Raw genomic sequence first — 21,842 nt, forward strand, 5'->3', positions numbered from 1 at the left:
AACTGAAGGGTTTTGATTAGATTTAAGGAACAGCTATGTAGAAGGCTGGAAATTTTACTTCAATAGTGACATTATATAACCATAATTAATATGAGAAGCTGGAAAAATTATGCAGATGTAAATGCTTTTGAACTAGAGCAGTTGCACTTCCAAAGATTATGTTGCTTTCACTTATTCTATTAATTAGACAATTAACTAGTAAAAGATAAGAAAACTGGTAGAAATGTTTATAGTGAAATTTGCACACGCTTGCATTTGTTATTGTTGACATGTCTCTGCCATCTCAATACTTTTATCCAGAACAGAAAATAAATAAGAGTTACCTGGTTAAGATTGCAGTGACCTCAGATGGGACTGCTTGCCAATTTTGAAAAGCAAATATATTTAGCCTTGATTTTATGATGTACTTCTCTGTGTGTGTTCTACCGGACATGCTATTTCCATGCCCTTTCACTAAATAGATATATGTGTCATATGCCCTGTTGAACTCAGGGGGTTAAGCTAGTAAAGTTACCTATCTCAACACATGAAAAGGAAGAATTAGCCACAGTTCCCTAGCTACCAGTGTAGCTTTCAACACCTTTTCTATGGTGTCTAGTATTGATAGGATATATAACTGTGAAAGGACGAGAAAATGCACTGAAGTGATCTAAGAAGTAAACTATCATCTTGACATGTTTTTTCTAGCTATTGAAAACCTTTCCATATTGCAACTCATTCTGACAGTGAAACTGTAGAATTCCTCTAATTTAAGTACCATCTGGTTATGCTCAAAGCTTTAAAACTATTATCTCAGCATAAAATTTCAGCATCCTATACTTTTTTCTTCGCCAAACTATCCGTTTTTAAGCCACAAATATTTTTCCAGTCCTTTCAGATTTTATCTAAAAGTATATTTTAACAGTATTTAAATAGTTCTTAAACAATAACAATTTATCTTGATAGATGACATGCTGTGTTTTTTCATTTTATTTTAATTAGCCATTGTGGAACCAAATTCCCTTTTGTTTTATTCCTTTGAATACTGTTTAATTATAGTTATCATGCCAAGTATCTTAAAGGTTATTTTACCAATACAGTTTCATTTAACATAAGCCATGTGGAATCAATAGTCCTGTTTCCTAAAGTGAATGCTTGGAAAATCTTACATTCATATGTTAAGAGTACACATCCTTTCCTCATTAGTTGGAAAGTACAGGGATTTTGGCACAGGTTCTGTGTGGAAGCATTGTGCAGCTTTTATATGGATTTTGTTTTTAGCCTTTGATGACACTGTTTAGAATAGGAAGTATCTAATAAGTAAAGCATTTTGTCTAATGTGCTGCCAGTGTGTTTAATATATGCCTGGAGGTCTGAAACATTATCTTCTCCACTACAGTAATATGCATTTAATTCTCTGAAAGCAGAAGGTCGAACTTTTAAAAGGGACTCAAAGTACATTTTCAACTAAAATAATTTAAAACACATGGGATAGGGGACCAGAGTAATGTACAGTTGGTTTTTATGGTTTAATCATGATCATGTTAATGCACACCAGTAGCTAATTAAAGAAAACTTTTATTGTTCATTTTAAATGGGTTATGTAAAGAGTAAGAGAATTGATATAATGCAGCCCAATGATAAATGTTACCATTACATTTGCTAATAGCAAGCTGATATGCTGTTCTTGACATCTTTAAAGTATTGGCCCATTTATTCCATAATAAAGCAAAGAATCTTTTAAGAGTTGTTATACTGAGAGTCATTCCTTCTCATATCCTTATCCCATTAGAGGAATACCTAAATGATTCCCAAGTTTATTACTAGGCGTATTTTCAGGTTAACTGTGAAACTTGGTTGGAAGGCTTGATGCTTAGTGAGCTGAAATTGATGCAAGAAATTCCAGCGGTACTTCTGCACCTTTATTTTGTACCCAGTTGTTATATAAAGCTGTCTTGCAAATCATTACTCACTTGTTCCAACCTTTATAATATATGTGGTAAGAGCATACATAAGTCAAAGTTTCATTGTGGAACCGGGTGGCATGGAAAACTGTAATAGGATATGGTGTCTTTCACCTTTCGGGCACTGGTTCATATTCCATGCTGCTTAGTACCGAGCAGAAGTTACCATCTGACTGCTGTTCAGTGACCTGCGTGAATTGATTTGGGGTCTCAGTAAAGTTTCTGTAGTCGAATGTCCGCATAACAGGAAACTCAGCAGTTGGGACCAATTAGCACCCTTGCAGTAGTCTTCACAGAGAAGCTATAGTCTGAATACGGATGGAAGCAGAGCTGCTTTCTTGCCTTCCTTGAGGTGCTTTACATAGACCAGCACGTTTAATAAATACTTAATTATAAAAAGAAGCAAAAGAAAAGAAGTAGGCTTCAAGTCAAATCTATTTAGGTGTAAGAAGAGAGGTTCCCTTCAGAAACCAGAAGTACTGTGCTTGCACTCTCCCCTCAGGCATACCCATTCAATTCTTTTCTCCCTGGAAGATTATAATTTAGTGGATGACGTTGTATTTTCAATCACTCTAGCCAAGTCAAGCATAACCTAAATGTTAGGTAGCTGTAGAAATTCCTGATGCATAGAGGAGAACAAGGGAATGTCGTGTAGGTACCCGTAAGAGCGTCATTCCCTACAGAACCATGCTTTCTAAAAAATTTTTTCATCAGACTGACCTGATGGCTATGGAGCAATTAAAAATTGCTGGGTTTAGCAGCAGCCCTCTACTTTGTTTCAGGAAGCATTTTCATGAACTCATATGACGAGATTGTTTCACAGCTCCATCCCTTTTGTCTTCTGCTTGCCCTCAATACATGAGCAGTAAAACCATTTCTACCATTTTCAAAAGTGCCATCAGTGCAGAATACAGGTGAAGCACTTCATAGCTTACCAGACAGAAATGCTGAGGTGTAAATAGCCTGACTTTGCTAGGTTATCAGGAGGAGTCAGGATTTCTTGGCTCACAATGTAGTAATTCATTAAAATTGTCTCCAGTTATTTTTACAGAGGCTGCATTAAAAGTGGTATCACATTTACAAGTCAGCGATACGAGTCTGCCATAGAAATCAGCCACAAGGAATTTTATTGGTTATTTGAAAAATATGTACATGAGTGAATCTGAAAAGATTGTAACCAGAGCTGGCAAAAGCCTTTTCAAAGAAAATCTCAGCTAGTTAATGGTTCTGTTTTAGGATTTCCTCTGTAATACTTTTTTTCTAGTATATTCTTTCCTTTAAAGAAGAGGAGAGGGGGTTGCTCCCTTTGTTTCATAAAGCACAATATAAAGGAACCTTTAAAAAAACCCGCCTTTTTAACTCTCCCACAACCCAATTTCTGTAATATATGTAGAATCTATTCATATTGCTGCCTAAAGACAAAAGTTTGAATCACTGAATTTCTTCACTGTCCTTCATTCCTATAGTTAAGTTGCTGATAAATTTTTTAAGTTCTTGTAATTCACGATTATAGTTTTCAAGAGGAAGTTAAAGTATGGTTTGCCTTAGTTTATATCCCCCTTTTCAAAGATTCACTAGAATGAAGAAGATGAAAAGAAACTATTGAAGTAGGTCCTGGAACAAAGAAATGAAATCATTGAGTCAATGTGCAGCAGCAGCCAAAAAAAACCCGACAAAATATTGGACATCAGGATGGAGACTGAGAACAAGACAGAAGGCATTGTTTTACTGCTGTATAAAACCATAGCGATCCCACTTTCTGAATACTGTGTAGAGTACTCAAGAAGTGCATAGTGGAGTTACAGAAGTAGAGAAGGGAAACTAAAACGATTAAAGGTGCTGGAGCAGCTATTTTGTGAGGAGCGACTAAAAAGGCTGGGATTTCCCTGTCTGGAGATGAGAAGGCTGAGGGGGGGACTATGATCAAGGTTTACAAAGTCGTATCAGCAGTGATAATGCTGAATAGTCAAATCTTGCACTACAAAAGATGGGGAAATGCAATGATGCTAGTAGGAGATTGGTTTAAACCAGAGAAAAAAAAATAAATTGGAACTTGCTGCCCCAGAAGGTAGTGGAGGCCAGACACTGTCAGCATATTCAAAAAGGAAGTAGACGAATTCATAGACAAGAAGTCCAGAAATGGTACTAAACTGACTACACAGGTGCGTAGCACTGGCATCCTAAATGCAACAGCTATGGATGCTTGGGGAGTGGGAGAGGAAGACTGCAGGAAGTGGTCACAGTCCACGGTCTCTCTTGACAGAGTCTCCTCCTTATGCTGTTAAGCAGCGTACTGCGTTGGATGGATCACAAATCTGATTGACTTGGGCATTTCTTGTGTTAGTTCTTGTGCGGAGCAGAGCAGAAACAAACACTTCTACTGGGCAGCACAGATGGAAGTGTTAGTTATGCTGTGGAAGCTATACAGGCTGAATGCATGACTCTAAACTCCATATGAACCAGGGGAGTTGGCCATGCATCGTTGTTGTTATTATTATTATCATTATTGAATTTTTGCAGGGTTTTTTTCTAAATATTTTAGCATATGCTCCCGATCTTGCCCTGAAGTGCTTTGTAAGATTTCTACTTGTTTCACGAGCAGTATTGGAAGTGTTTTCTTCCTGAAACACCTTGTCTTGGGTATCTCTGTCTCTTGACATGGTACTATATGATCCCTGGCCACAGCCTTGCAACGTCTTGTTTCACTCTTGCATTTCCTGTGATAGAAGGAAAGCTCTTTTTGCTGTTTATCAGTGGTGTATGTTTTCTTTTTGGAATATTTCTATATGGAATGATTTCTCATGTGAAACCCCATGAATGTCACAGCAAAGACCATATGTAGCTTTGGTAAGCAGAGAACTCATACCCCATCACAGAGGCAGTCTTTGGGTGGTGCTGACATTTCCTTCAACTTTGGTGTTTTATATAAGACAGCTGTCATTTCCATGACACTTAAGAAAAATATTTTTCCTACAACATAATATTTGTACATTTCAGCTTGCAATTTCCATTTAGTCTTTTTGTGATTTTGCAGTAGATTAATATTACATTCTATTTCATCTAATCATGGTAAAATATTTTAGTGCCAAAGAGGACTTTCTGAGCTTTGGTACTCAAAACTGGAAAACAATCCTGATGAGGCTTTTTATTTACATTGCTTATTTCACAGAGATATGGTTTTATATTAAGCTATAAATTTCTTGTAGATTCTTTAGAGTTTAAAGAAAGATTTTAAATCTTAAAAAAAAAGTCATTTAAGCCTAGAAATCATTACTCCTTTTTTTTCCTTCATATGTTCTTTTGGCACTTCATCTGTTGTGAGTCATCATTTCATTGGAACAGACACCTGCTGTGTTTTCATGAGTGATTACTGTGTTAAAGTTAACTTGGCAGATAGTTTTTTATAATTCTCTTCTTTGACATCATGTTTATATAGTGATTGTTTGCTGCCACTGAAATGGAAACAGTTGGGATATGGATATCATAAGTTAATATAATATTTTCCTTTGCAGGTTTCCAAACAAGAGCAGAAAAAAATGGATGTGTCTGATGGAGGAACAGTTGAGACTTCTTCCCGTTATAGCGGTGCACAGGACAGTGGAATTGGCAGCGACAGTGTTAAAATCAGAATCATTCAGATCGAGCAGCACAGTGGTACCAGCCAGCACCGCATTGCCCGTCCTTCCCGCCAGTCTTCCATCGTGAAGAATCTCAATTTCATTCCCTTTGACGTTTTTGTTACAGCAAGTCGAATATCCTTGATGACTTACTCGTGCAGTGCCTTACCTAAATCAAAATCAGTACAAGATCAGAAAGAGGGTGAGAAAATAAGCAAAAGCTCCTTAAACCTTCCAGAATCGGGCTCTAGTGGCAGCCATGATACCAAGAAGCCCAGTCAGCCTTGCATTTCATCCGTGACAGCAGATGATCTTCTGAACAGTAACATTCCCCTGTCTACTGGGAGAAAAACAGGTCTTCTGTCACTGGAAAGTCTGCATGCTTCCACACGATCGTCTGCTCGACAAGCCCTGGGTGTAACAATAGTTCGGCAGCCTGGTCGCAGGGGAACTGGGGACATAGAGCTACAGCCATTTCTCTACCTCATTGTATCGCAGCCCTCTGTCCTCCTGAGCTGCCACCACAGAAAGCAAAAGGTAGAAATATCAGTGTTCGACGCTGGTCTTAAAGGAGTAGCCTCAGACTACAAGTGTACAGGTAAGAGCATTTAACGTTCGCTCCTGGTTATAACTGCCAAAATAATTGCACTTCTCAAAGTTCCTGGAGTGGTGGAAAACAGCTGAGAGACTTCTAGGACGTCTTTAAAAATCAAACGGTAAATATACATATTTTTAGGATTATACCCCACAGCTGAATCAAGTTAAGTGTGTAAAATGTTTGAAATTAATTAAGATCTAACCTTTTAGCAAACAGTTCTTCCTGTTCCTTGATATTATTTTCTCATTACCAGAATTGTTGCATTACCCTAACTTCTCAATGTTTCCTAAGGAATATAAGCCAAGCTGTTTTCATAAAAAGCATTTTTTATGACTGAATATCACAATATTTTCCTATGTTAGCCTACTGATAAAATTTAAAGGTAAACATTGTAGAAGCACCTGGTGTTTTGATCATACACTGTAAAAAAATTATAGTGATCTTCCAAATGACATCTAATGATGTCATGTATTTTAAGTTCTCATTCAGCTGAGTAATAGGGTTTTGCAAGAATTTCCTTCTCTTAATGAATGGCTTTTCTTTTTCTTTTTCTTTTTTCATATGCAAAGCTTATAGTAAATATCAGAATAACTGTTCAGAACAAAATAATCTGAAAATTTCTTTTTCTGTCTTACCTGTACTGCTGAATAGAGAAAGCAAATGACTGCAATTCATTTGTCTGACAGCCAGTACTGGGTGCAAGAATTTAATGAGATACATCATTACAGAGTATTACCCCAAAAAATGTAAATGAGGATGCAGAGGTCTACTGAATGTGCAGCCAGAGTGTGAGGTTTTAAATTGTTCACAGAAAGAGAGCTGTAGGTAAAAAACATTGCTAGTTTTTTGTTGCCAGAGTTCATACATCACACTAGTTGTGAGAAGCAGTATATGTTTTTTCTACGGCTATACTGAATCTTTGCTGAATGAGATGATATTTTTTGAAGATTGATATTAAAACAATGTGCTTATGCAAAAGACTAAAAATTCTATTTTTAATAGCCCTTAACTTTTTTTCAGAAATCTGAATTACAGTGGATTTTTAAGAGGGATTAAAGAGTGAGGAAGATTAGACAGCTGGAAAGAAGATACTTAAAATAGGGAGAAAATTTGTTCTCTGTTTTCTTTTATCATCCTTCCATTTTCATCTTTCTCTGCTGTTGCTGTCTTGTCTTGAAAGAAAGACAGCCGTGTCATGAACTTGATTTACTCCAGATTCCCATGTATATTTGTTAAATACTATATAAAAGGTGGTTATTGTAGCAATTAATATGAAAAGAATTAACAAATCAATTAACAAAGCAAAGCTTGAAGAAAAGTTGGAGTAGTTGTAAGTTAAAGATCACCAATTCATTAACTTAGCATTTCAGAAAGATGCATTAGGACTTACCCATTTCTCATGTCCGAGGCATTCGATTGTGTCCTTGTACAAGCTGCCCCACGTTACCGATAAACTTGGCAAAGTTCTCTCCATTCTGCTCCTAGAATTAACTTCTGAAATCTTTCACCATCTCCATATCTATGGGAGCAATTCTAGAAAATACAAGCTGTAATAAGGTCTTCCTACAAACTGAAAGTGGATCAGAGAGCAAAGAAGCATGGCAAGAAGTTTTAATAATAAAGATAGTAGGAACATAGAGCCTGAGAGCTCTATGTTGGTCACCAGCAGTTGTTCAGTGAGACCCATAGAGGTCTTCTTGGAGGACCAAAGACTAGCCCTGCATGGTCTTGCCCTTTTCTTTGGCTTTTTGTCTCTGTGTCAGGCAAAGGTAAAAGAGTGTGGAAGCAGGAGTCAGGCATTATGTGAAGGCAGAAGTTCTGGTCTCATCCTTCTGCCTTTGTGGGCAGTAGTAAATACCTTGTTTATGTATCAAACAGAATCCTATGCTTGCTACTGAAGCACTAGGGCTCTTTTCAGAAGAGTTTGAGAGATGGGTGGCAACATTCTAGTGCCTAAAAACACCATCCTAAATGTATTAATAAGTTAATAAAACTAATCCACGCTTCGTCACATACTAACTCACACAGCAAAATAGGTAGTATAAAGTTTTTATTGCGTCTTGTTGAGGAAGACCTGCTGTGCTTGTAATGGCATTGTTCAGGATTAATGTTGTCATACCACTGTAGTAACATGTTATTTTTGGAAATTTTTATTTCTCATTTCTAGCACACGTATTTGAGGGAAAATAGCCGTGAACTATGTATTATATATTGCATATCATATAATATAGCATCAGGAACATTGAATGACATATTTTATGCTCTGCTGTAGTCAATTTCATCAATCACGACAATTTTTCTTGATGTTGCGACTATCTGCTGACAGTTTTATCTGAAAGAGATGTATTGGCCCAATTCAGAGCAACATGAAGTTTATTTGAAAGAAATAAGTTAGCTTCTCTCCCTCTGTATGCACTAAATTCTTGTTTTTCTCTGTATATCAAGGACTGGAGGGTAGGAAGAGAACAATGTTTAATTTACAGTGAATGTTGCTAAAGACTATTTCCAGTTAGACTCCCTAGAAGACTGCTCTTGTGTCTATGGGTATGAATGCAGCTATCTCTCCGTTGTCTAAGGTAGGATGGGGAAGAGGACATAAGCTAAACATAAAAGATGTATTTTAACTAGATTATGGAGCGTATTTCCCCTTAAAAAAAACCAACAGTATTTAAATAGCGGGACTAGGCAAGCGGGCCTGATGAAAATGTTGTGTGCATTGCATCGCATGATGGAGATAGACAACAGCACAGCAGCAGCTCAGAAGGTTGGGCCTATAACATAGCAAATTTCATCACAACCTAAAAAAATTGAGACTTGTCTGGGCAAATGTTTGTTATAAAGTTTTATTGGTACTCCTGTGGGGGTGGTTTCTCATTACTTATACTAATATGGTTAAGCTTACATAGTTAAGCTATATATGAAATATGTAGATTCAATCCAAAACATGCTAATAAAAACTCTGCCATTTCAAATCATCATTCTCTCTCTATATATATATATGTATATATACACACCAAATATGCTGCATAAGAATGTCTTAGGAATGTTCTAAAGCATTTAGAAAAATTGTTTTGGATCATTTTTGTGTAGTTCTGAAAACTTGACTTCTGTTTGTTTGATGGCACTAGATTGAGATCCTAAGAAATACTGTGTTGTTTCTTACAGCTTTTCTAAAAGAAAAAAATCTAAAGATCTGAAACAACTCTCAAATCTTGCAAGACAGACACAAATACAAAAAAAAAAACCTTTAGGGTAAAGAAAAGCTGGTAATAGTTTAGACCTAGTTATGTTTTCCATCCTTCACCTCCCATTAGTGTATTTCTAAGAAATACATTGTTCAGCTGTAATTAACAAAGAATACTCTAGAATTTATAACTGCTGCTAACAGATAGTTTGATGAGAGTCTATTTTATGAAGCTTTGAATAAAATAGGGAAATTATCCCATAAAACTGCACCAGCATGAATTTTAAAGAGAATAATAGTTAATCCTGGGCTGGTGACAAAATTAAGCTTACTACCTTATGATGGTTTACTGCTTCGAGCATGTGTAGAAATGAAGTTTTTAATACTGTTATGAAACCACATGTATTTTATTTGGGATGAGGGTTTTCTTCTTATGTTTGAAAGATTTCAAGTTAATTCCCTTAAAATTCAGGATGTTGCACATTAAGCTATCACTTTTTTTGTGAGAGTATTACATGGTGGCCGAAACACCAAACTTCATCCAAAGAACTTGGCACCTCTGCCACTAGCTGTGTTATTTTTTTGCTTGCTTTCTGAAACATGAAAGAAATAAGAACTTAAGAATTAAATAGGAGGAAATAGGCTATTTTAAAGTTAAGTATTGTTAGTGTGTTCATTAGCAGTTAGTAGCAGCACATTTCCATCAGACCAGTGTCTATATGGGGGAGCATGTGCCTGCCTTGGAGCTGAAGATCTGATGGTTGTGCTTTCAGTTTCCTCTGTCCTTCTCTCCAACCAAGTCCACTGGCAAGTCAGTTTGTAGGAGGAGGAGACTTAGTCGGTTATTAAAATGTTAGCTCAATTTTATTATGGTTGTGCTAAACTGCTTCATTTGTGTTTTAAATTATTTTTGTAATTGCACAGCTTGATTGCAATTATGCTACCACCAGGTATAGGAACTTCAAGTCAAACTAAATAAATTAACAGAATAAATATTAACTGCTTAATAAGCACCATTAAAAAGACTAGTTGCTCCCTGAGTTTACTTGTAAGATTCTGTATAAATAGCCTGGAAGATACTATAAACCAACCTTTTTTTATTCAGTGATCGTCCTACATTGAATAAAAAGGCATCTGCTAACTGTTAGTTTTTGCAAACAGAGCATTGGCCATTTCCACTTAAATAAAAGTGGGTGCAATTGTTTTTAATGTAATCTCATAAGCCGCTTTTATAAATATTTTTTTAAATCTTTATTTGCTTTGTTTCAGGTAATGTGATCCAGATACTAAATTGCCTCATTTCCTGAGCATTGTGCTCTGGGCATTCTTGAAAAATCTTTTTTCTATTTGTTTGTTTGTTTACTTTCAAAGAGGAGGCTGTGGTGCTTGGTTTTTTTAAGGGAGAGAAATTTCTCAATAAATACTTGTTATGCATGGAATTTCTTCAGCTTCCACCAAAGAAGCATTTGCAAAAAAACAGGCATTGTGAGGCCATCCAGAATTATTCTTGATTTTTATAGTATTTTATTTTTTTTTTACACCCACGCCTTTGATGGCAGGGGGTCCGTGAAGAGCAGATGCAGTAGCTGAGACCACATGTAACCTCTGATCTGATGGAAAGCCCAGGCTGTGTGGAGGGCAGCACAGCCTGGCTCTGGCAGGAAGTCTGATTCACTGCCTCTCTGTCAGCCTTTGCTTCCTACGAGGCCGAGAGAGGATTTAAGGCTCTTTCCTAGCATAGCATTGAGGGAGTTCTGCTGGAGTGTCACCTGTTCCCCTCCAAGTATATTTATTGTCCAGTACATCTGCATCCATAGACAGGAGCCGGGGCGGGGGGGGTGTGGGGTGTGTGTGTGCAGCCCCCACCCGGAAAGACAAGCTGGCCTGGGAATATACATTCCTTTGGTTACTGTAAGTGCTCATTTTTGAACTTCCTGACACAGCACTTGTGAGTACGCTAGTAGAAATGTTTTCCCACTTGTGTTCTTTAAATTCCAATGGAAACCATTTTTAAAACAAGACCAAACGTTCCACTTTTGAGTTTGAAATGCAGAGATGATTGCAGCATCGTACTGGCTTTTAAAATTGACTGCAGACCAAAATATGATTCATCCATTGAAATAAAAGCGTGTTGCAGAGCTCATTTGGTCTGGGTAAAGTTCCAGCTGAAGAGGCCAAGTTGCCGTCCCGCGCACACGCTCAGTAGCCCTGTCCCCTGCCTGGCGGCTGCTGGGGTGCTGTGGAGCCCGGAGCCTCCCCCTTAAAGCCTCCCACAGGCTATGCCCCCTGAGCTGCCCTGGCCCTCAGCTGCAAACTGGAACAGAACCACATTGTGAAGAATTAAAATCTTCAAGATGTGAAATTTCTCCTGCCTCTCGCCTTTCCTTTCTTCTCATTTCCCTTTCTCTTTGCAAGGTTGGAGCTTGCTGTCTCCTGTTAACATGAGAATGAGAGGAGAGCAGGTGAAATCAAAAGCTTGCAAGTTCAGATCAAGTTTAGGAAGGTACTTCATAAACTGTGAAGTTTGGAGCTGAGGTCTGGACCTTAGCAACACTAAAAGTGGCTTTGGATGTTTGGGTGGATTTAAAAATAGCCAGAGATTATTTTTTTCTAAAAAAAAAAAAAAGGCCAGGGGGAAGGTGTGGACTTATTGAAGGCCTCAGAGCTTCTGTCTTGCGGATTTTAAATTACAGTCTTGATTGTCAATCTGCGATAGTTGTCTCACAATTTTTCTTTTGCTGCCACAGACAAATTTTTCACATGGTGTAGAGGATAGAATTTCTGGCCGTCTTCACTGCTCTTCCCTTCTCAAGCCTTTCTTTTCTCTCTCTTGGCTTGCTGTGGAGTAATTCTAGCCTCTCCTTTTACTTATATATGCATCCCTTGGGTTTTCTCCAGCATTTTCTTTATACAAATAGCTGTAAATTTAAGTGTTGATTTTTGGGAGAATCATAGAAAATGGAAATGGAAATGACCTATTATAATAGATTATTCAGACCGGTTCCCTGCTGATGCATAATTGTTCCCTATTGTACATTTTATAGTGTTCTGTCAAGTGTATTTTTAAACATTCTGAACATTTCCATCATTTCCTTGAGGGAGAAGAGTCCTTTTCTAACAGCTCTCCTCATCAGGAAATCCTCACTTTTCAGCCTAAATTTTCTTTTTCATTTAATTGCTTCTCTGGTGATTCCTATGCCCTTGGCATAGGGATTGATTGATTGATATTATTCCTTTCCCAATCCTTAATCCTATGAAAATGTGTATGATGTTTCCTACCTTACGAAGTATTTTAATCAAGACACACCTATTTCGGTCTTTTGAACTTTGGCATACATGAGTTTGTCCTACACAGATACATTTTATAGCTCCTATTTGGATGTTACTTCAAGTTTTTGAGATAATACACCACCATAGTCAGTTTTGAAATCTCTGGATTTTAGCTTTATTCTCGTTATGTAAAAATTTATTAATCCATATCTGGCATATTTGGATGTACAGTCAAGTCTGTAACCCAGGTTCCAAATTAACCATGTGCCATGGGCACAGAAGCACTCAAACTAGTTCTTTGCATGGCCCTTGGGTATTATTACCTCCAATGCAAAATTGTGTCGGTGCAACTATCCTGCTTACAGAATTAGCTCAGTTTCAGAACAACACAGTTTCACTTAAACCTGTTGGAGCAGGTCCAGAGGAGGTCCACAAAGATGATCAGAGGGCTGGAGCACCTGTCCCGTGAGGACAGGCTGCGAGAGTTGGGGTTGTTCATCCTGGAGAAGAGAAGGCTCCGGGGAGACCTTATTGTGACCTTTCAGTACTTAATGGGGGCTTATAAGAAAGATGGGAGCAAACTTTTTAGCAGGGCCTGTTGCAATAGGACAAGGGGTAATGGTTTTAAACTAGAAGAGGGTAGATTTCGACTATATAGAAGGAAGGAAATTTTTTACAACAAAGGTGGTGAAACACTGGCACAGGTTTCTGATAGAGGTGGTAGACACCCCATCCCTGGAAACATTCAGGGTCAGATTGGATGGGGCTCTGAGCAACCTGATCTAGTTGAAGAAGTCCCTGCTCATTGCAGTGGAGGGGGGTGGCCTAGATGACCTATAAAGGTCCCTTCCAACCCAAACTATTCTATGATTTTTTAACTACAAAAAAAAAAAAAAAAGTGCTTGAAATCAGTAAGGCCAGTGCTATGTTAAAAATAGTATATTTTGTTGGACTCAGGCTAATTTCGTTCACTGAGGTTTCTCTGTGTTGTGTTCCTAATCTGTAAATTCTGGAGTCCTTCTCATTATTCATGTATCCCAGTCCTGTGGTGCCCCAGGTAATGAAGAGGTGACGGTGCTGTGCTCCTTGGAGACATGACAGAGCAAAATAATCTCCTGAGAGCCCCATGGTTCCTTTTTTTTTTTTTTGATTCTGTGCTTATGTGCTGCAATTCCCACTGTCCTGAGGGCAAGGTTTGTGTACCTGATGTATTATGTCATGCAAGGATTTTCCGCTATGTAAGCTCTTTTCATCAGAGATATGTTCATCTTTAAACAGCTACAACTTTATAATAATTATCAGGTATTTTATAACATAATATTAGGAATAATATTAGGAATGCCTGCAAATGTATTCTGCAAAAGAAATGTTTGCTTGAATTTATTGGATTTTCTGAAAAGACAGTGGATGATCTAGGTTGCTATACACGGTATGTGACGATTAACTGTCAGAAATAAGATCAAATAATGGTATATTGCAACATTTTGCCCTATGCTGGTATACTTAAACGTTTACCGTAATACTTCTGAAGGAACAGTAACTTAGAGATCAATTTAATTGATTCAGTGATGTTCACTGCACAATATTCAGTAATTTTTAGAATGCTTTACACTATATATTCTGAAAAATATTAGCACATTACTTATTTATGAAGAACTACTAGCATAAAACAAGTTATTATGGTATAGATCCAAGTCAGAGGTAACATCCTTGTTCAGAACAACTACAAAACTATATTTTGGAAAAAATGTGTACTTTGGTGATAAAGATTTTATACTTTTTTTTTTAAATTTTCAGTATATTAGGCAAATTCCAGGCACAGGAAACAAGATATTCCCTAAAGCATTTACTATAGGAAAGGGAGTGTGTCACACCATTACGGTTAGTGTAATTAAAGGAAAGGGCTAAGAACCATAAAAATGTAGAAATTCACAAGGAAAATATACAAAACTGTTGTATGCAGTGACAGCTCTTAAATAACTGTTGAGAGCTGACTTTATAAATGTATAGCAGGAATAAAGGGAAGGAAAGGCTGTAATGTATATGCCATGCAGTACAAATACTGCTGTAAAGTCATTGCCTGAAAATTGATCAAATAAAAACAGAAGAATGTGCTAACTTTTGATCTTTTCCATATAGATCTAAAGTCATGATCAATTGGTTTCAGTAGGTTCTTTGAAATCACATAAGGGTTCATATGTGCCAAGTTTTATATGAATCACATGATAAGGTCAAGAAATACAAATTCCAAAGCTGACTTTATATACCCAGTCCACATATGACTGTGATACCACGATACCATATGTTGACTATAATAGTGGGTATGTAAATACTGTTCTTGAAAGAAATCCATTCAGTAAAACTCAAACAAAGCAATTATAGCAGTTTTTAATTGACTGAAAATGGGAGAGAATAGCATCAAGAAAATCTCCTTAAATCGTTAATGATGAGGCAGACATTCAATAGTTATCTTTGTCTTGATAACAAAGAATAATTGATTATTCATAATTTAAGACCTATAGTGCCAGAATTGAGGACTATTATAATGAAGGTCATGAGTTCCTAAAGATTAAAAAGCCTTTTACACTGCTAGTTTTGCCATTTGTAATATGTGGAAAATGAAGACTAGGAGGAAATGAAATGTAATATACTACTGTAATATTATAAATGGGTCAAAGGAATACAATTCAAGGTGGTAGCAAGAATAACTACTGATTAGCTATTGAGTGAAAATCCAAAGAGAATGATATAACCACATTGTCGTTATGCTCTGTTCCTGAGATCTGGTAGCGTTCCTGAGATCTGGGCTTTTAGCCTCTATCATTTATCTTTCCATCATTATTTTCTCTGCCTGGCAATGAAAATACAATCTAGAAGTAGCAGGTTTTGAGCACAGATTCTCTTGTAAGGACTCCTTAAGTGTCATCATAATTAAAGCTAAAATCGTGTGCTATTTAAAGTTATCTTGTAATAACTGGTGTCTTTTACTCATATTTTATGTGGTATTTTTGCGTGTGTTCTACATCTTGTGTAATTAGAACTTTGCCCTCTTGCATGTATATGCATGCGTTGTTATACACATGCATCTGTCTGTAGGCACAAATGCTATGTACAACAGTAGTATTGGAATATTATTTATTGTGTTACATTTTAAACTTTTTTATTTAATTATATTTAATGTACTTTTAGCCACGTGTTGTTTCATCAATTTTGTAAATATCATTTTATTATGTATCATATTCTCGGAATATCATTAATTACTATTAATGACTATGTTCATTATCACTTCTAGATCCTGGGAAGACTCTACCAGAAGCTCTGGATTATTGCAAGATTTGGTTGCAGACGGTAGCAGGAGAGGTTGATGCTAAAAGTGGTATTCCGCCTCCTCTTATCACCGTGCAAATTAAAGACTTCCTTAATGGACCAGGTAAATGCTGCACTTCAATCTCTGTTTTCTGGTGCAATCTGTTTGTAGATATGCACACATAGACACTCACATCAGATCATCACAAAAATGTTGTATTCCTTGCTAATGAATGTGAAAATTTCCCCCAGCAATTATTCTGAATTTAAATCAAGTTGAGGAATGGTCAGTCCTGGACCAGTCATAGGTTTAAGGTCTAATTATTTATTTTCTTCCCATTTTAGAAAAATTTTAGAAATTTTACTCCTCAAGATGGCAGAGGTTGGCAAATTTCCAACAGAATGAAACCTACCTGCTTCTAGCCCTAGAACAACTGAAATTTTATTACAGTTATGTTTACAAAAGCTGACTTTTGAAATGTTTCTGAAGATTTCTATAAACTGGCTTCTCTTAGGTTCTTTGGAATCTGGATACCTGACATTGCAAATTCCTATCATCTAAAGTGTCAATACTGTAAAATTTAAAAAATAGTGATATTGTGTTTCTTTAATTAACGTGGAATATAAGTGGTGTAGTATGAAGATTTGTTAGCGTTTACTTAAAATAATACTTGAAGTTTCACTCCTAGAGTGTCAGAAACTTCTCCAAATTGAAGTATGTAATCCATTCTGCTTTGTGAATTATGTATTTATAACTACATTACTATGTAGAATATAATTAAGGTTATAGTAGAAGTTAGAAAATACATTTACATTTACCTGTGCCATCATAATTCATCTCTCTTATGCATATTTGTTGAATTCTGTAACTTTTTTTTTTTCCCTGAATATCCTTACTTCACCCAGCACACAGAATATTATCAGTCATTTAGTGAGCCACTCTTCAGTACTGGGTTTTCCTATTCATTCAGTTGCCTATTCGTACAGTCTTGAACAGCACACGATCTAAACCTGGCTCTGCAGCAGAATTGCTTATTTCCTCTGCGTTGCTCACTGCTTTAGGATCTGAGCGCTACAGAAATACCAATTTACTTGCACAACCCTCCCATGGGTGATGGAATAGTATGCCCTTGCCATTTCACAGAAGGCAACTGAGGCACAGGGAAATTAAAGATTTTCTCTTTATATTAAGGATACCAATTTAAAACACACAATTTAGTTTTCCAAGCTACTTAAAAACATAGAATTTTAGATGTTGGAAACACAGTTCATATTGTCTTTGGGTGAAGCAGTAAACACTTTTGCATATCAGAGCCCGGGATTTCAAGTTGGACAGCCAGAGAATGAGACATACATATTTACCCGCTGACAATAAATACTGTGGTTAAGTAACTTGAAAATCCATTTTTTGCACGCAGGCAGGAGTCTCAAGGAAAGAATAAAGTACATGAACAACCTCATCATTGCCCCTTTTTTGTTTTTCTGTGCTTTCTTAAAAAAAGTATTTTAAGATAAGATTTTAAAACTACCTGACAGTGCAGAGTTTTTGTTATATTGATCCCTATTCAGCTTCATTAGTAGGACTTTGAACCTTCTGACTTACTGCATGTTCTACTGCCATGTCAACTAAAGGATTAAATGATAGTAGATTTTCATTCTAATCATGACCAGCACAAGACAGGTAGAGACACCTACTATCAGTGGCCTTTACAGATAGCTGATGAAAGCAGAAGAACATCAAGAGTCAGGATTTTTGAGTTCCGTTGGAAAGCCAAAAGGAAAATATTCTCTCTCAAGGCCACAATCTTTTGGTCACTGCTGCCAAATTGGTTTTCTTTAATCCTTTTTTTTTTCTCTATTCTTTCCAATTTTTTGATGTCCTCTCTCCCCACATCTGGCAGATTCCCATATTCCCAGACTCTTAGTGTGTGCATTCCCCTTTTCTCAAGGTTCTCCTTGTAGTTTCCTGGTGCAGCCTTTATATTTAATTTATTACACATCTGAAGGGGTTTTGCTGACACTCTTCTGTCAGTAGGACAAAATTTTAAACTAGCAAACATGGAAGTTGGTACCAGCATGAAAGTATCTATTTACAAGTATTCTGTCTACTCCGTTCTCAACAAGTCAGTCAGATCCCAAATCAGTGTTTCATCTCTCCCCTCCATGGTATTTGACTAAATACCATGTGAAAAACCGTAAATTAATGCATCATAAACTTCAGTCTGTTTATTCTTGCAAAGCCTATAAAACTTCAGAGATTTCTTCCAGGATCTCTTCTTAGCCAGAAGGCATTTTTTTTACCATCTTTTTGCTGCTAATTGGAATTATCATTACACATGACTCAACGGTAATTACTCTCTGAATTTTGATAAAGTGTTTTGCTGGTGTAATATAGCAAAACATCTCTGCATTCCTTTGCAGATTTTTCTAACCTCAGCTGTTGCCACTATGAGATCCTCTTCAAATAAACTAACCTTTACCAAAAAGCCTTCCTTGGGGGCTGGAGGTTTCACTGGATGAGTAATGGAAGGCGCTTTCCGCATGTGATTGCGTCAGAGCAGCACATGCAAAGAGTTACGAAAGCTTGACAGCTCCTCAGCAGGCTACTGGAAAATAAGTTACTGACTCTCCTGGGGGGAAAGTCCTCTAACCGCAACTTCTTCCATGGTGAGGTAGCTTGGCCGTCAGTGGGCTTGGAGAAAGTGTCTACATCACCAGATCCTAACTAAGCTGGCAGTTGTTTATTGAGGACAAGAACCTCAGCAAAACTCCTGAGAGCTCTTGTAAGGTCACCAGACAAACGATATTTGTGACGGGAGTCATCACAGTTAATAAACTGAATAAATAAATGCACTGCTAGAGTATAGTTATGTTGTAGGCCTTGAAAACTTACTCTTTTTTGGTGAACATTTGGCAAACAGTGCTGTTACTAACTGGCATGTTTTCTAAGGACATGCTGTGTGTTTCCGTATTCATTTATGTATCTGCATTTTATAACTGCAGTAAGTAAATTATTAAAGTGCATTGGATGCACCAGTAGGTGCTACCTGTTGGGTACAGGTGTGATCTGCTGTTCTGAAAAGTCAGCACATTTTTAAAAGCTGTGCCTATGCAGACAAAAATCTGGATGTAGCAGTTGTGATAACTGTACAGTTTTCTGTATAGATTTTAAGTGTACAAAGTTCAGTGGTTTAATTGTAATGTAATTTTTCTTACAAGCTACATTGTTGGTGTGCTGAGGTTAAATTTCAAATATAGCAAACTTGCCTATGTTTTATGATGCAAACTACTGTGCAAGCAGTTAAAAGAAAAAATCTGCAAGTGGTTCCCAGAGTTCGCTGTGTTAGATAAAACCAGTACTCCTTGTAAATAGTTTGTCAGCTGAAGTAGATAAGTAGATAGTGTTCCACAGAAAAATCGTATGGTTTCACCACACAGGAAACCAGGTTGTCAGTCCATATTAGCTCCGAGATCAAAAAACTACAGCAAGTAGCTAAACTTGGAAACCACTAATTAAATGAGAATAACAGGATACATTAATGCACTTCTTGCCACATGAGTTGATTATTTTGTACATTTTTGGCAACTAAAGAAAAATGATATTTCTTCCAGATTTAAGGTAATAGGATCCTAGGAGAAATAAGCATTCATCATCAGGCCTGTGGGAACAGACCTCAACTTTAACCCCACAATGTATTAAAGGACTATTCTTTCTCTTTCTACAGTAACTAATTATTTAAAATTTTTAAAATTCCATCTACATCAGTTTACATGACCCTCTCTCTTTTATATTCAGTCTGGTATTGGATTGTGCATCTAATTCTTGTCTAATACATATAAGTGAATTATTTATTGCTTCAGCATTAGATATTATTCATTAGGTGAGGAACAAATATGACCATCTTGTTTTAATAGTTGTTGAAAATTTATTGTCTTTACTGTCCAGTCCTTTGGATTCTTTTTTTAAATCAACTATGCTTTCTTAGCCATAAAAGCTGTCTTTTTGATGGATTCTTTCTGCATGCAAATGATACAAACCATGTTTATGAATTACAGCTTCTTACAAATTGCCTTAAAATACTTATACATGCAAAATATAGGTGGTTTATGCCGAAGTCCTCTTCCCCCAGCAGTTTCTTGGGGAAATGTGTGAACTAACTGCCGTCCTTGATACTTTGCCTTTTGAAGTAATTTCTGCAGAAGAAACTATGCAGACAAACTAAGAAATACCGTGTCCCTCTAAAAGATAAAGTGAGAACTGGAGGACAGGGGAAGGGGGGCTCTCTCCTGCCAGTCCCTCCCTGGCGGGGTTTGGACACAGCGCTGGATCTAGGGATATGCATAAAAAGCAAGGAACAAAAGCGCACTATGGCACTCTCTCCAGCTTTTTCCCCCCGTTTGTAAAGGCAACAATTGTATCCATTAGCAAGGTCAGTGGTTTGGAGAAACCTGGAAAATAGCAGCTACCAGAAACCCACTAGAATAATATCTCCAGCAGGTGATAGATTAGTTGGAACAAATTGGAACCATTGCACTTCAGCAATCCTGGTTTCTTTCAAGCTGTTTTAAAAATGTCGTCATTTTAATACACAATATCAGCCCTGCGGAACAGTCCTCAGCAGGTTAATTTGAATCATATGATGTATCACTGCCCTCAGCTGACATGAGCTCCGTTCCATGTGTGAAGCCATAATAAATCCATTCCCAACCGAGGCAAATTCCCTGTGAGAAGGTGAACTAATCCAGGCCTCACACTGGCATGTTAGCCCTCCGTAATTGAAAGCAGGGCCACCTGTTCCCAGCACAGTTAGCCTATAGAGAGAAAATTAGCATTAGATCAGATACTTAATATATTGAAAAATCATTCATACGACTTGCAAGTTCAGCTGTGGGCTGCTTAGCATGACATCATATATAAACCTAGGAATGTGCCCACTTGATCCCGGTTTAACAGTTTTGTTAACCATGGTGTTTGTTAACTTTGAAATGAGAATTTTTTGATTTAATGAGAGCTGACACGTGAGAAGGGGAACTAGCCAGGGTGCAGACTTTTCTAATTAACTCTGGGTCATTTGCAAAACTTTTGAGCTTTCTAGTTGGTTTTTTTTCCCCTTTGCTCTTTTACAAACAAGTTTTTAAAGCACTGACACTGTAGCCATGAAATGATATTTATTTGATTAAGAGGGCAAAGGGAAATATTCCAAACAGGTGGACCAGCCTGTAGGTACTGCTTTTTTTTTGACACATCTATTGTCTGTAATATCAGTGTAATAATATGTAAAATTATCAAAGTACCTTTCTAAAAGCAATGTCTACAATGCTTAGTGTAAATGAAATTTAGTTTCTTAAATGTCTTAAGTACTAAAAATGAAGACTGCACACTGGAGCCACGTGGATAAGTTTGTGTATTAACATTCTTTTTAAAACTTACTTGAAACATTTGCCCAATTTTCTGAAACCCTCTTTTTTTTTTTTTTCTTTCCTTTCTTCCTGTATGTCTTAATATAGATGTATTATTCAGCAGCTAAAGCAGATAATAGAGAGTTAATATTTATGGGTTCTTTTCCACAGACCTGCTCCATGACCTGGAACAATTTATTTCATCTCACTGTGTTGTGCTTCAGCTTCCCTGACTCTGTTGAGAGAGTTAGTGTTTCCCTTAGCTCAGGTTTTCCTTTCATGGTAGTGCCTCCTAATGCCCACATTATAGATTTTGGCCTCGCCATCCAACCCTTGACATGCTTTTGTAATATATTTGGTAGTTGCACAATCCCTTCCTTTCAGTCAGCATCCTATGAATAGTAGTAAACCTCCGTCCTTTATTAATGGTATCTTTGGTCTTTTCAACCTATAACAATTTATTTTGGTTCAGTTGTGACAATTTAAAAAATATAATAGAATTACATCACTGAGCCTTGTCTGAG

At 37.0% G+C, this 21,842-nt stretch overlaps 1 protein-coding gene across 2 annotated transcripts in view; it reads left to right on the forward strand.

The window, feature by feature from the left end:
• The window catches only part of VPS13B (vacuolar protein sorting 13 homolog B), a 475,565-nt gene that overhangs the window by 350,354 nt on the left and 103,369 nt on the right, over positions 1-21,842 (forward strand). For both annotated transcript variants that reach the window (XM_074145995.1, XM_074145994.1), the window contains exons 33-34: positions 5,456-6,158; positions 15,905-16,042. In XM_074145995.1, coding sequence (XP_074002096.1) covers positions 5,456-6,158; positions 15,905-16,042 — 841 coding nt within the window. The remainder of the gene's footprint in view (positions 1-5,455; positions 6,159-15,904; positions 16,043-21,842) is intronic.

The sequence above is a fragment of the Numenius arquata genome, chromosome 3 (assembly GCF_964106895.1).
Source record: "Numenius arquata chromosome 3, bNumArq3.hap1.1, whole genome shotgun sequence".
Taxonomy (NCBI): Eukaryota; Metazoa; Chordata; class Aves; order Charadriiformes; family Scolopacidae; genus Numenius; species Numenius arquata.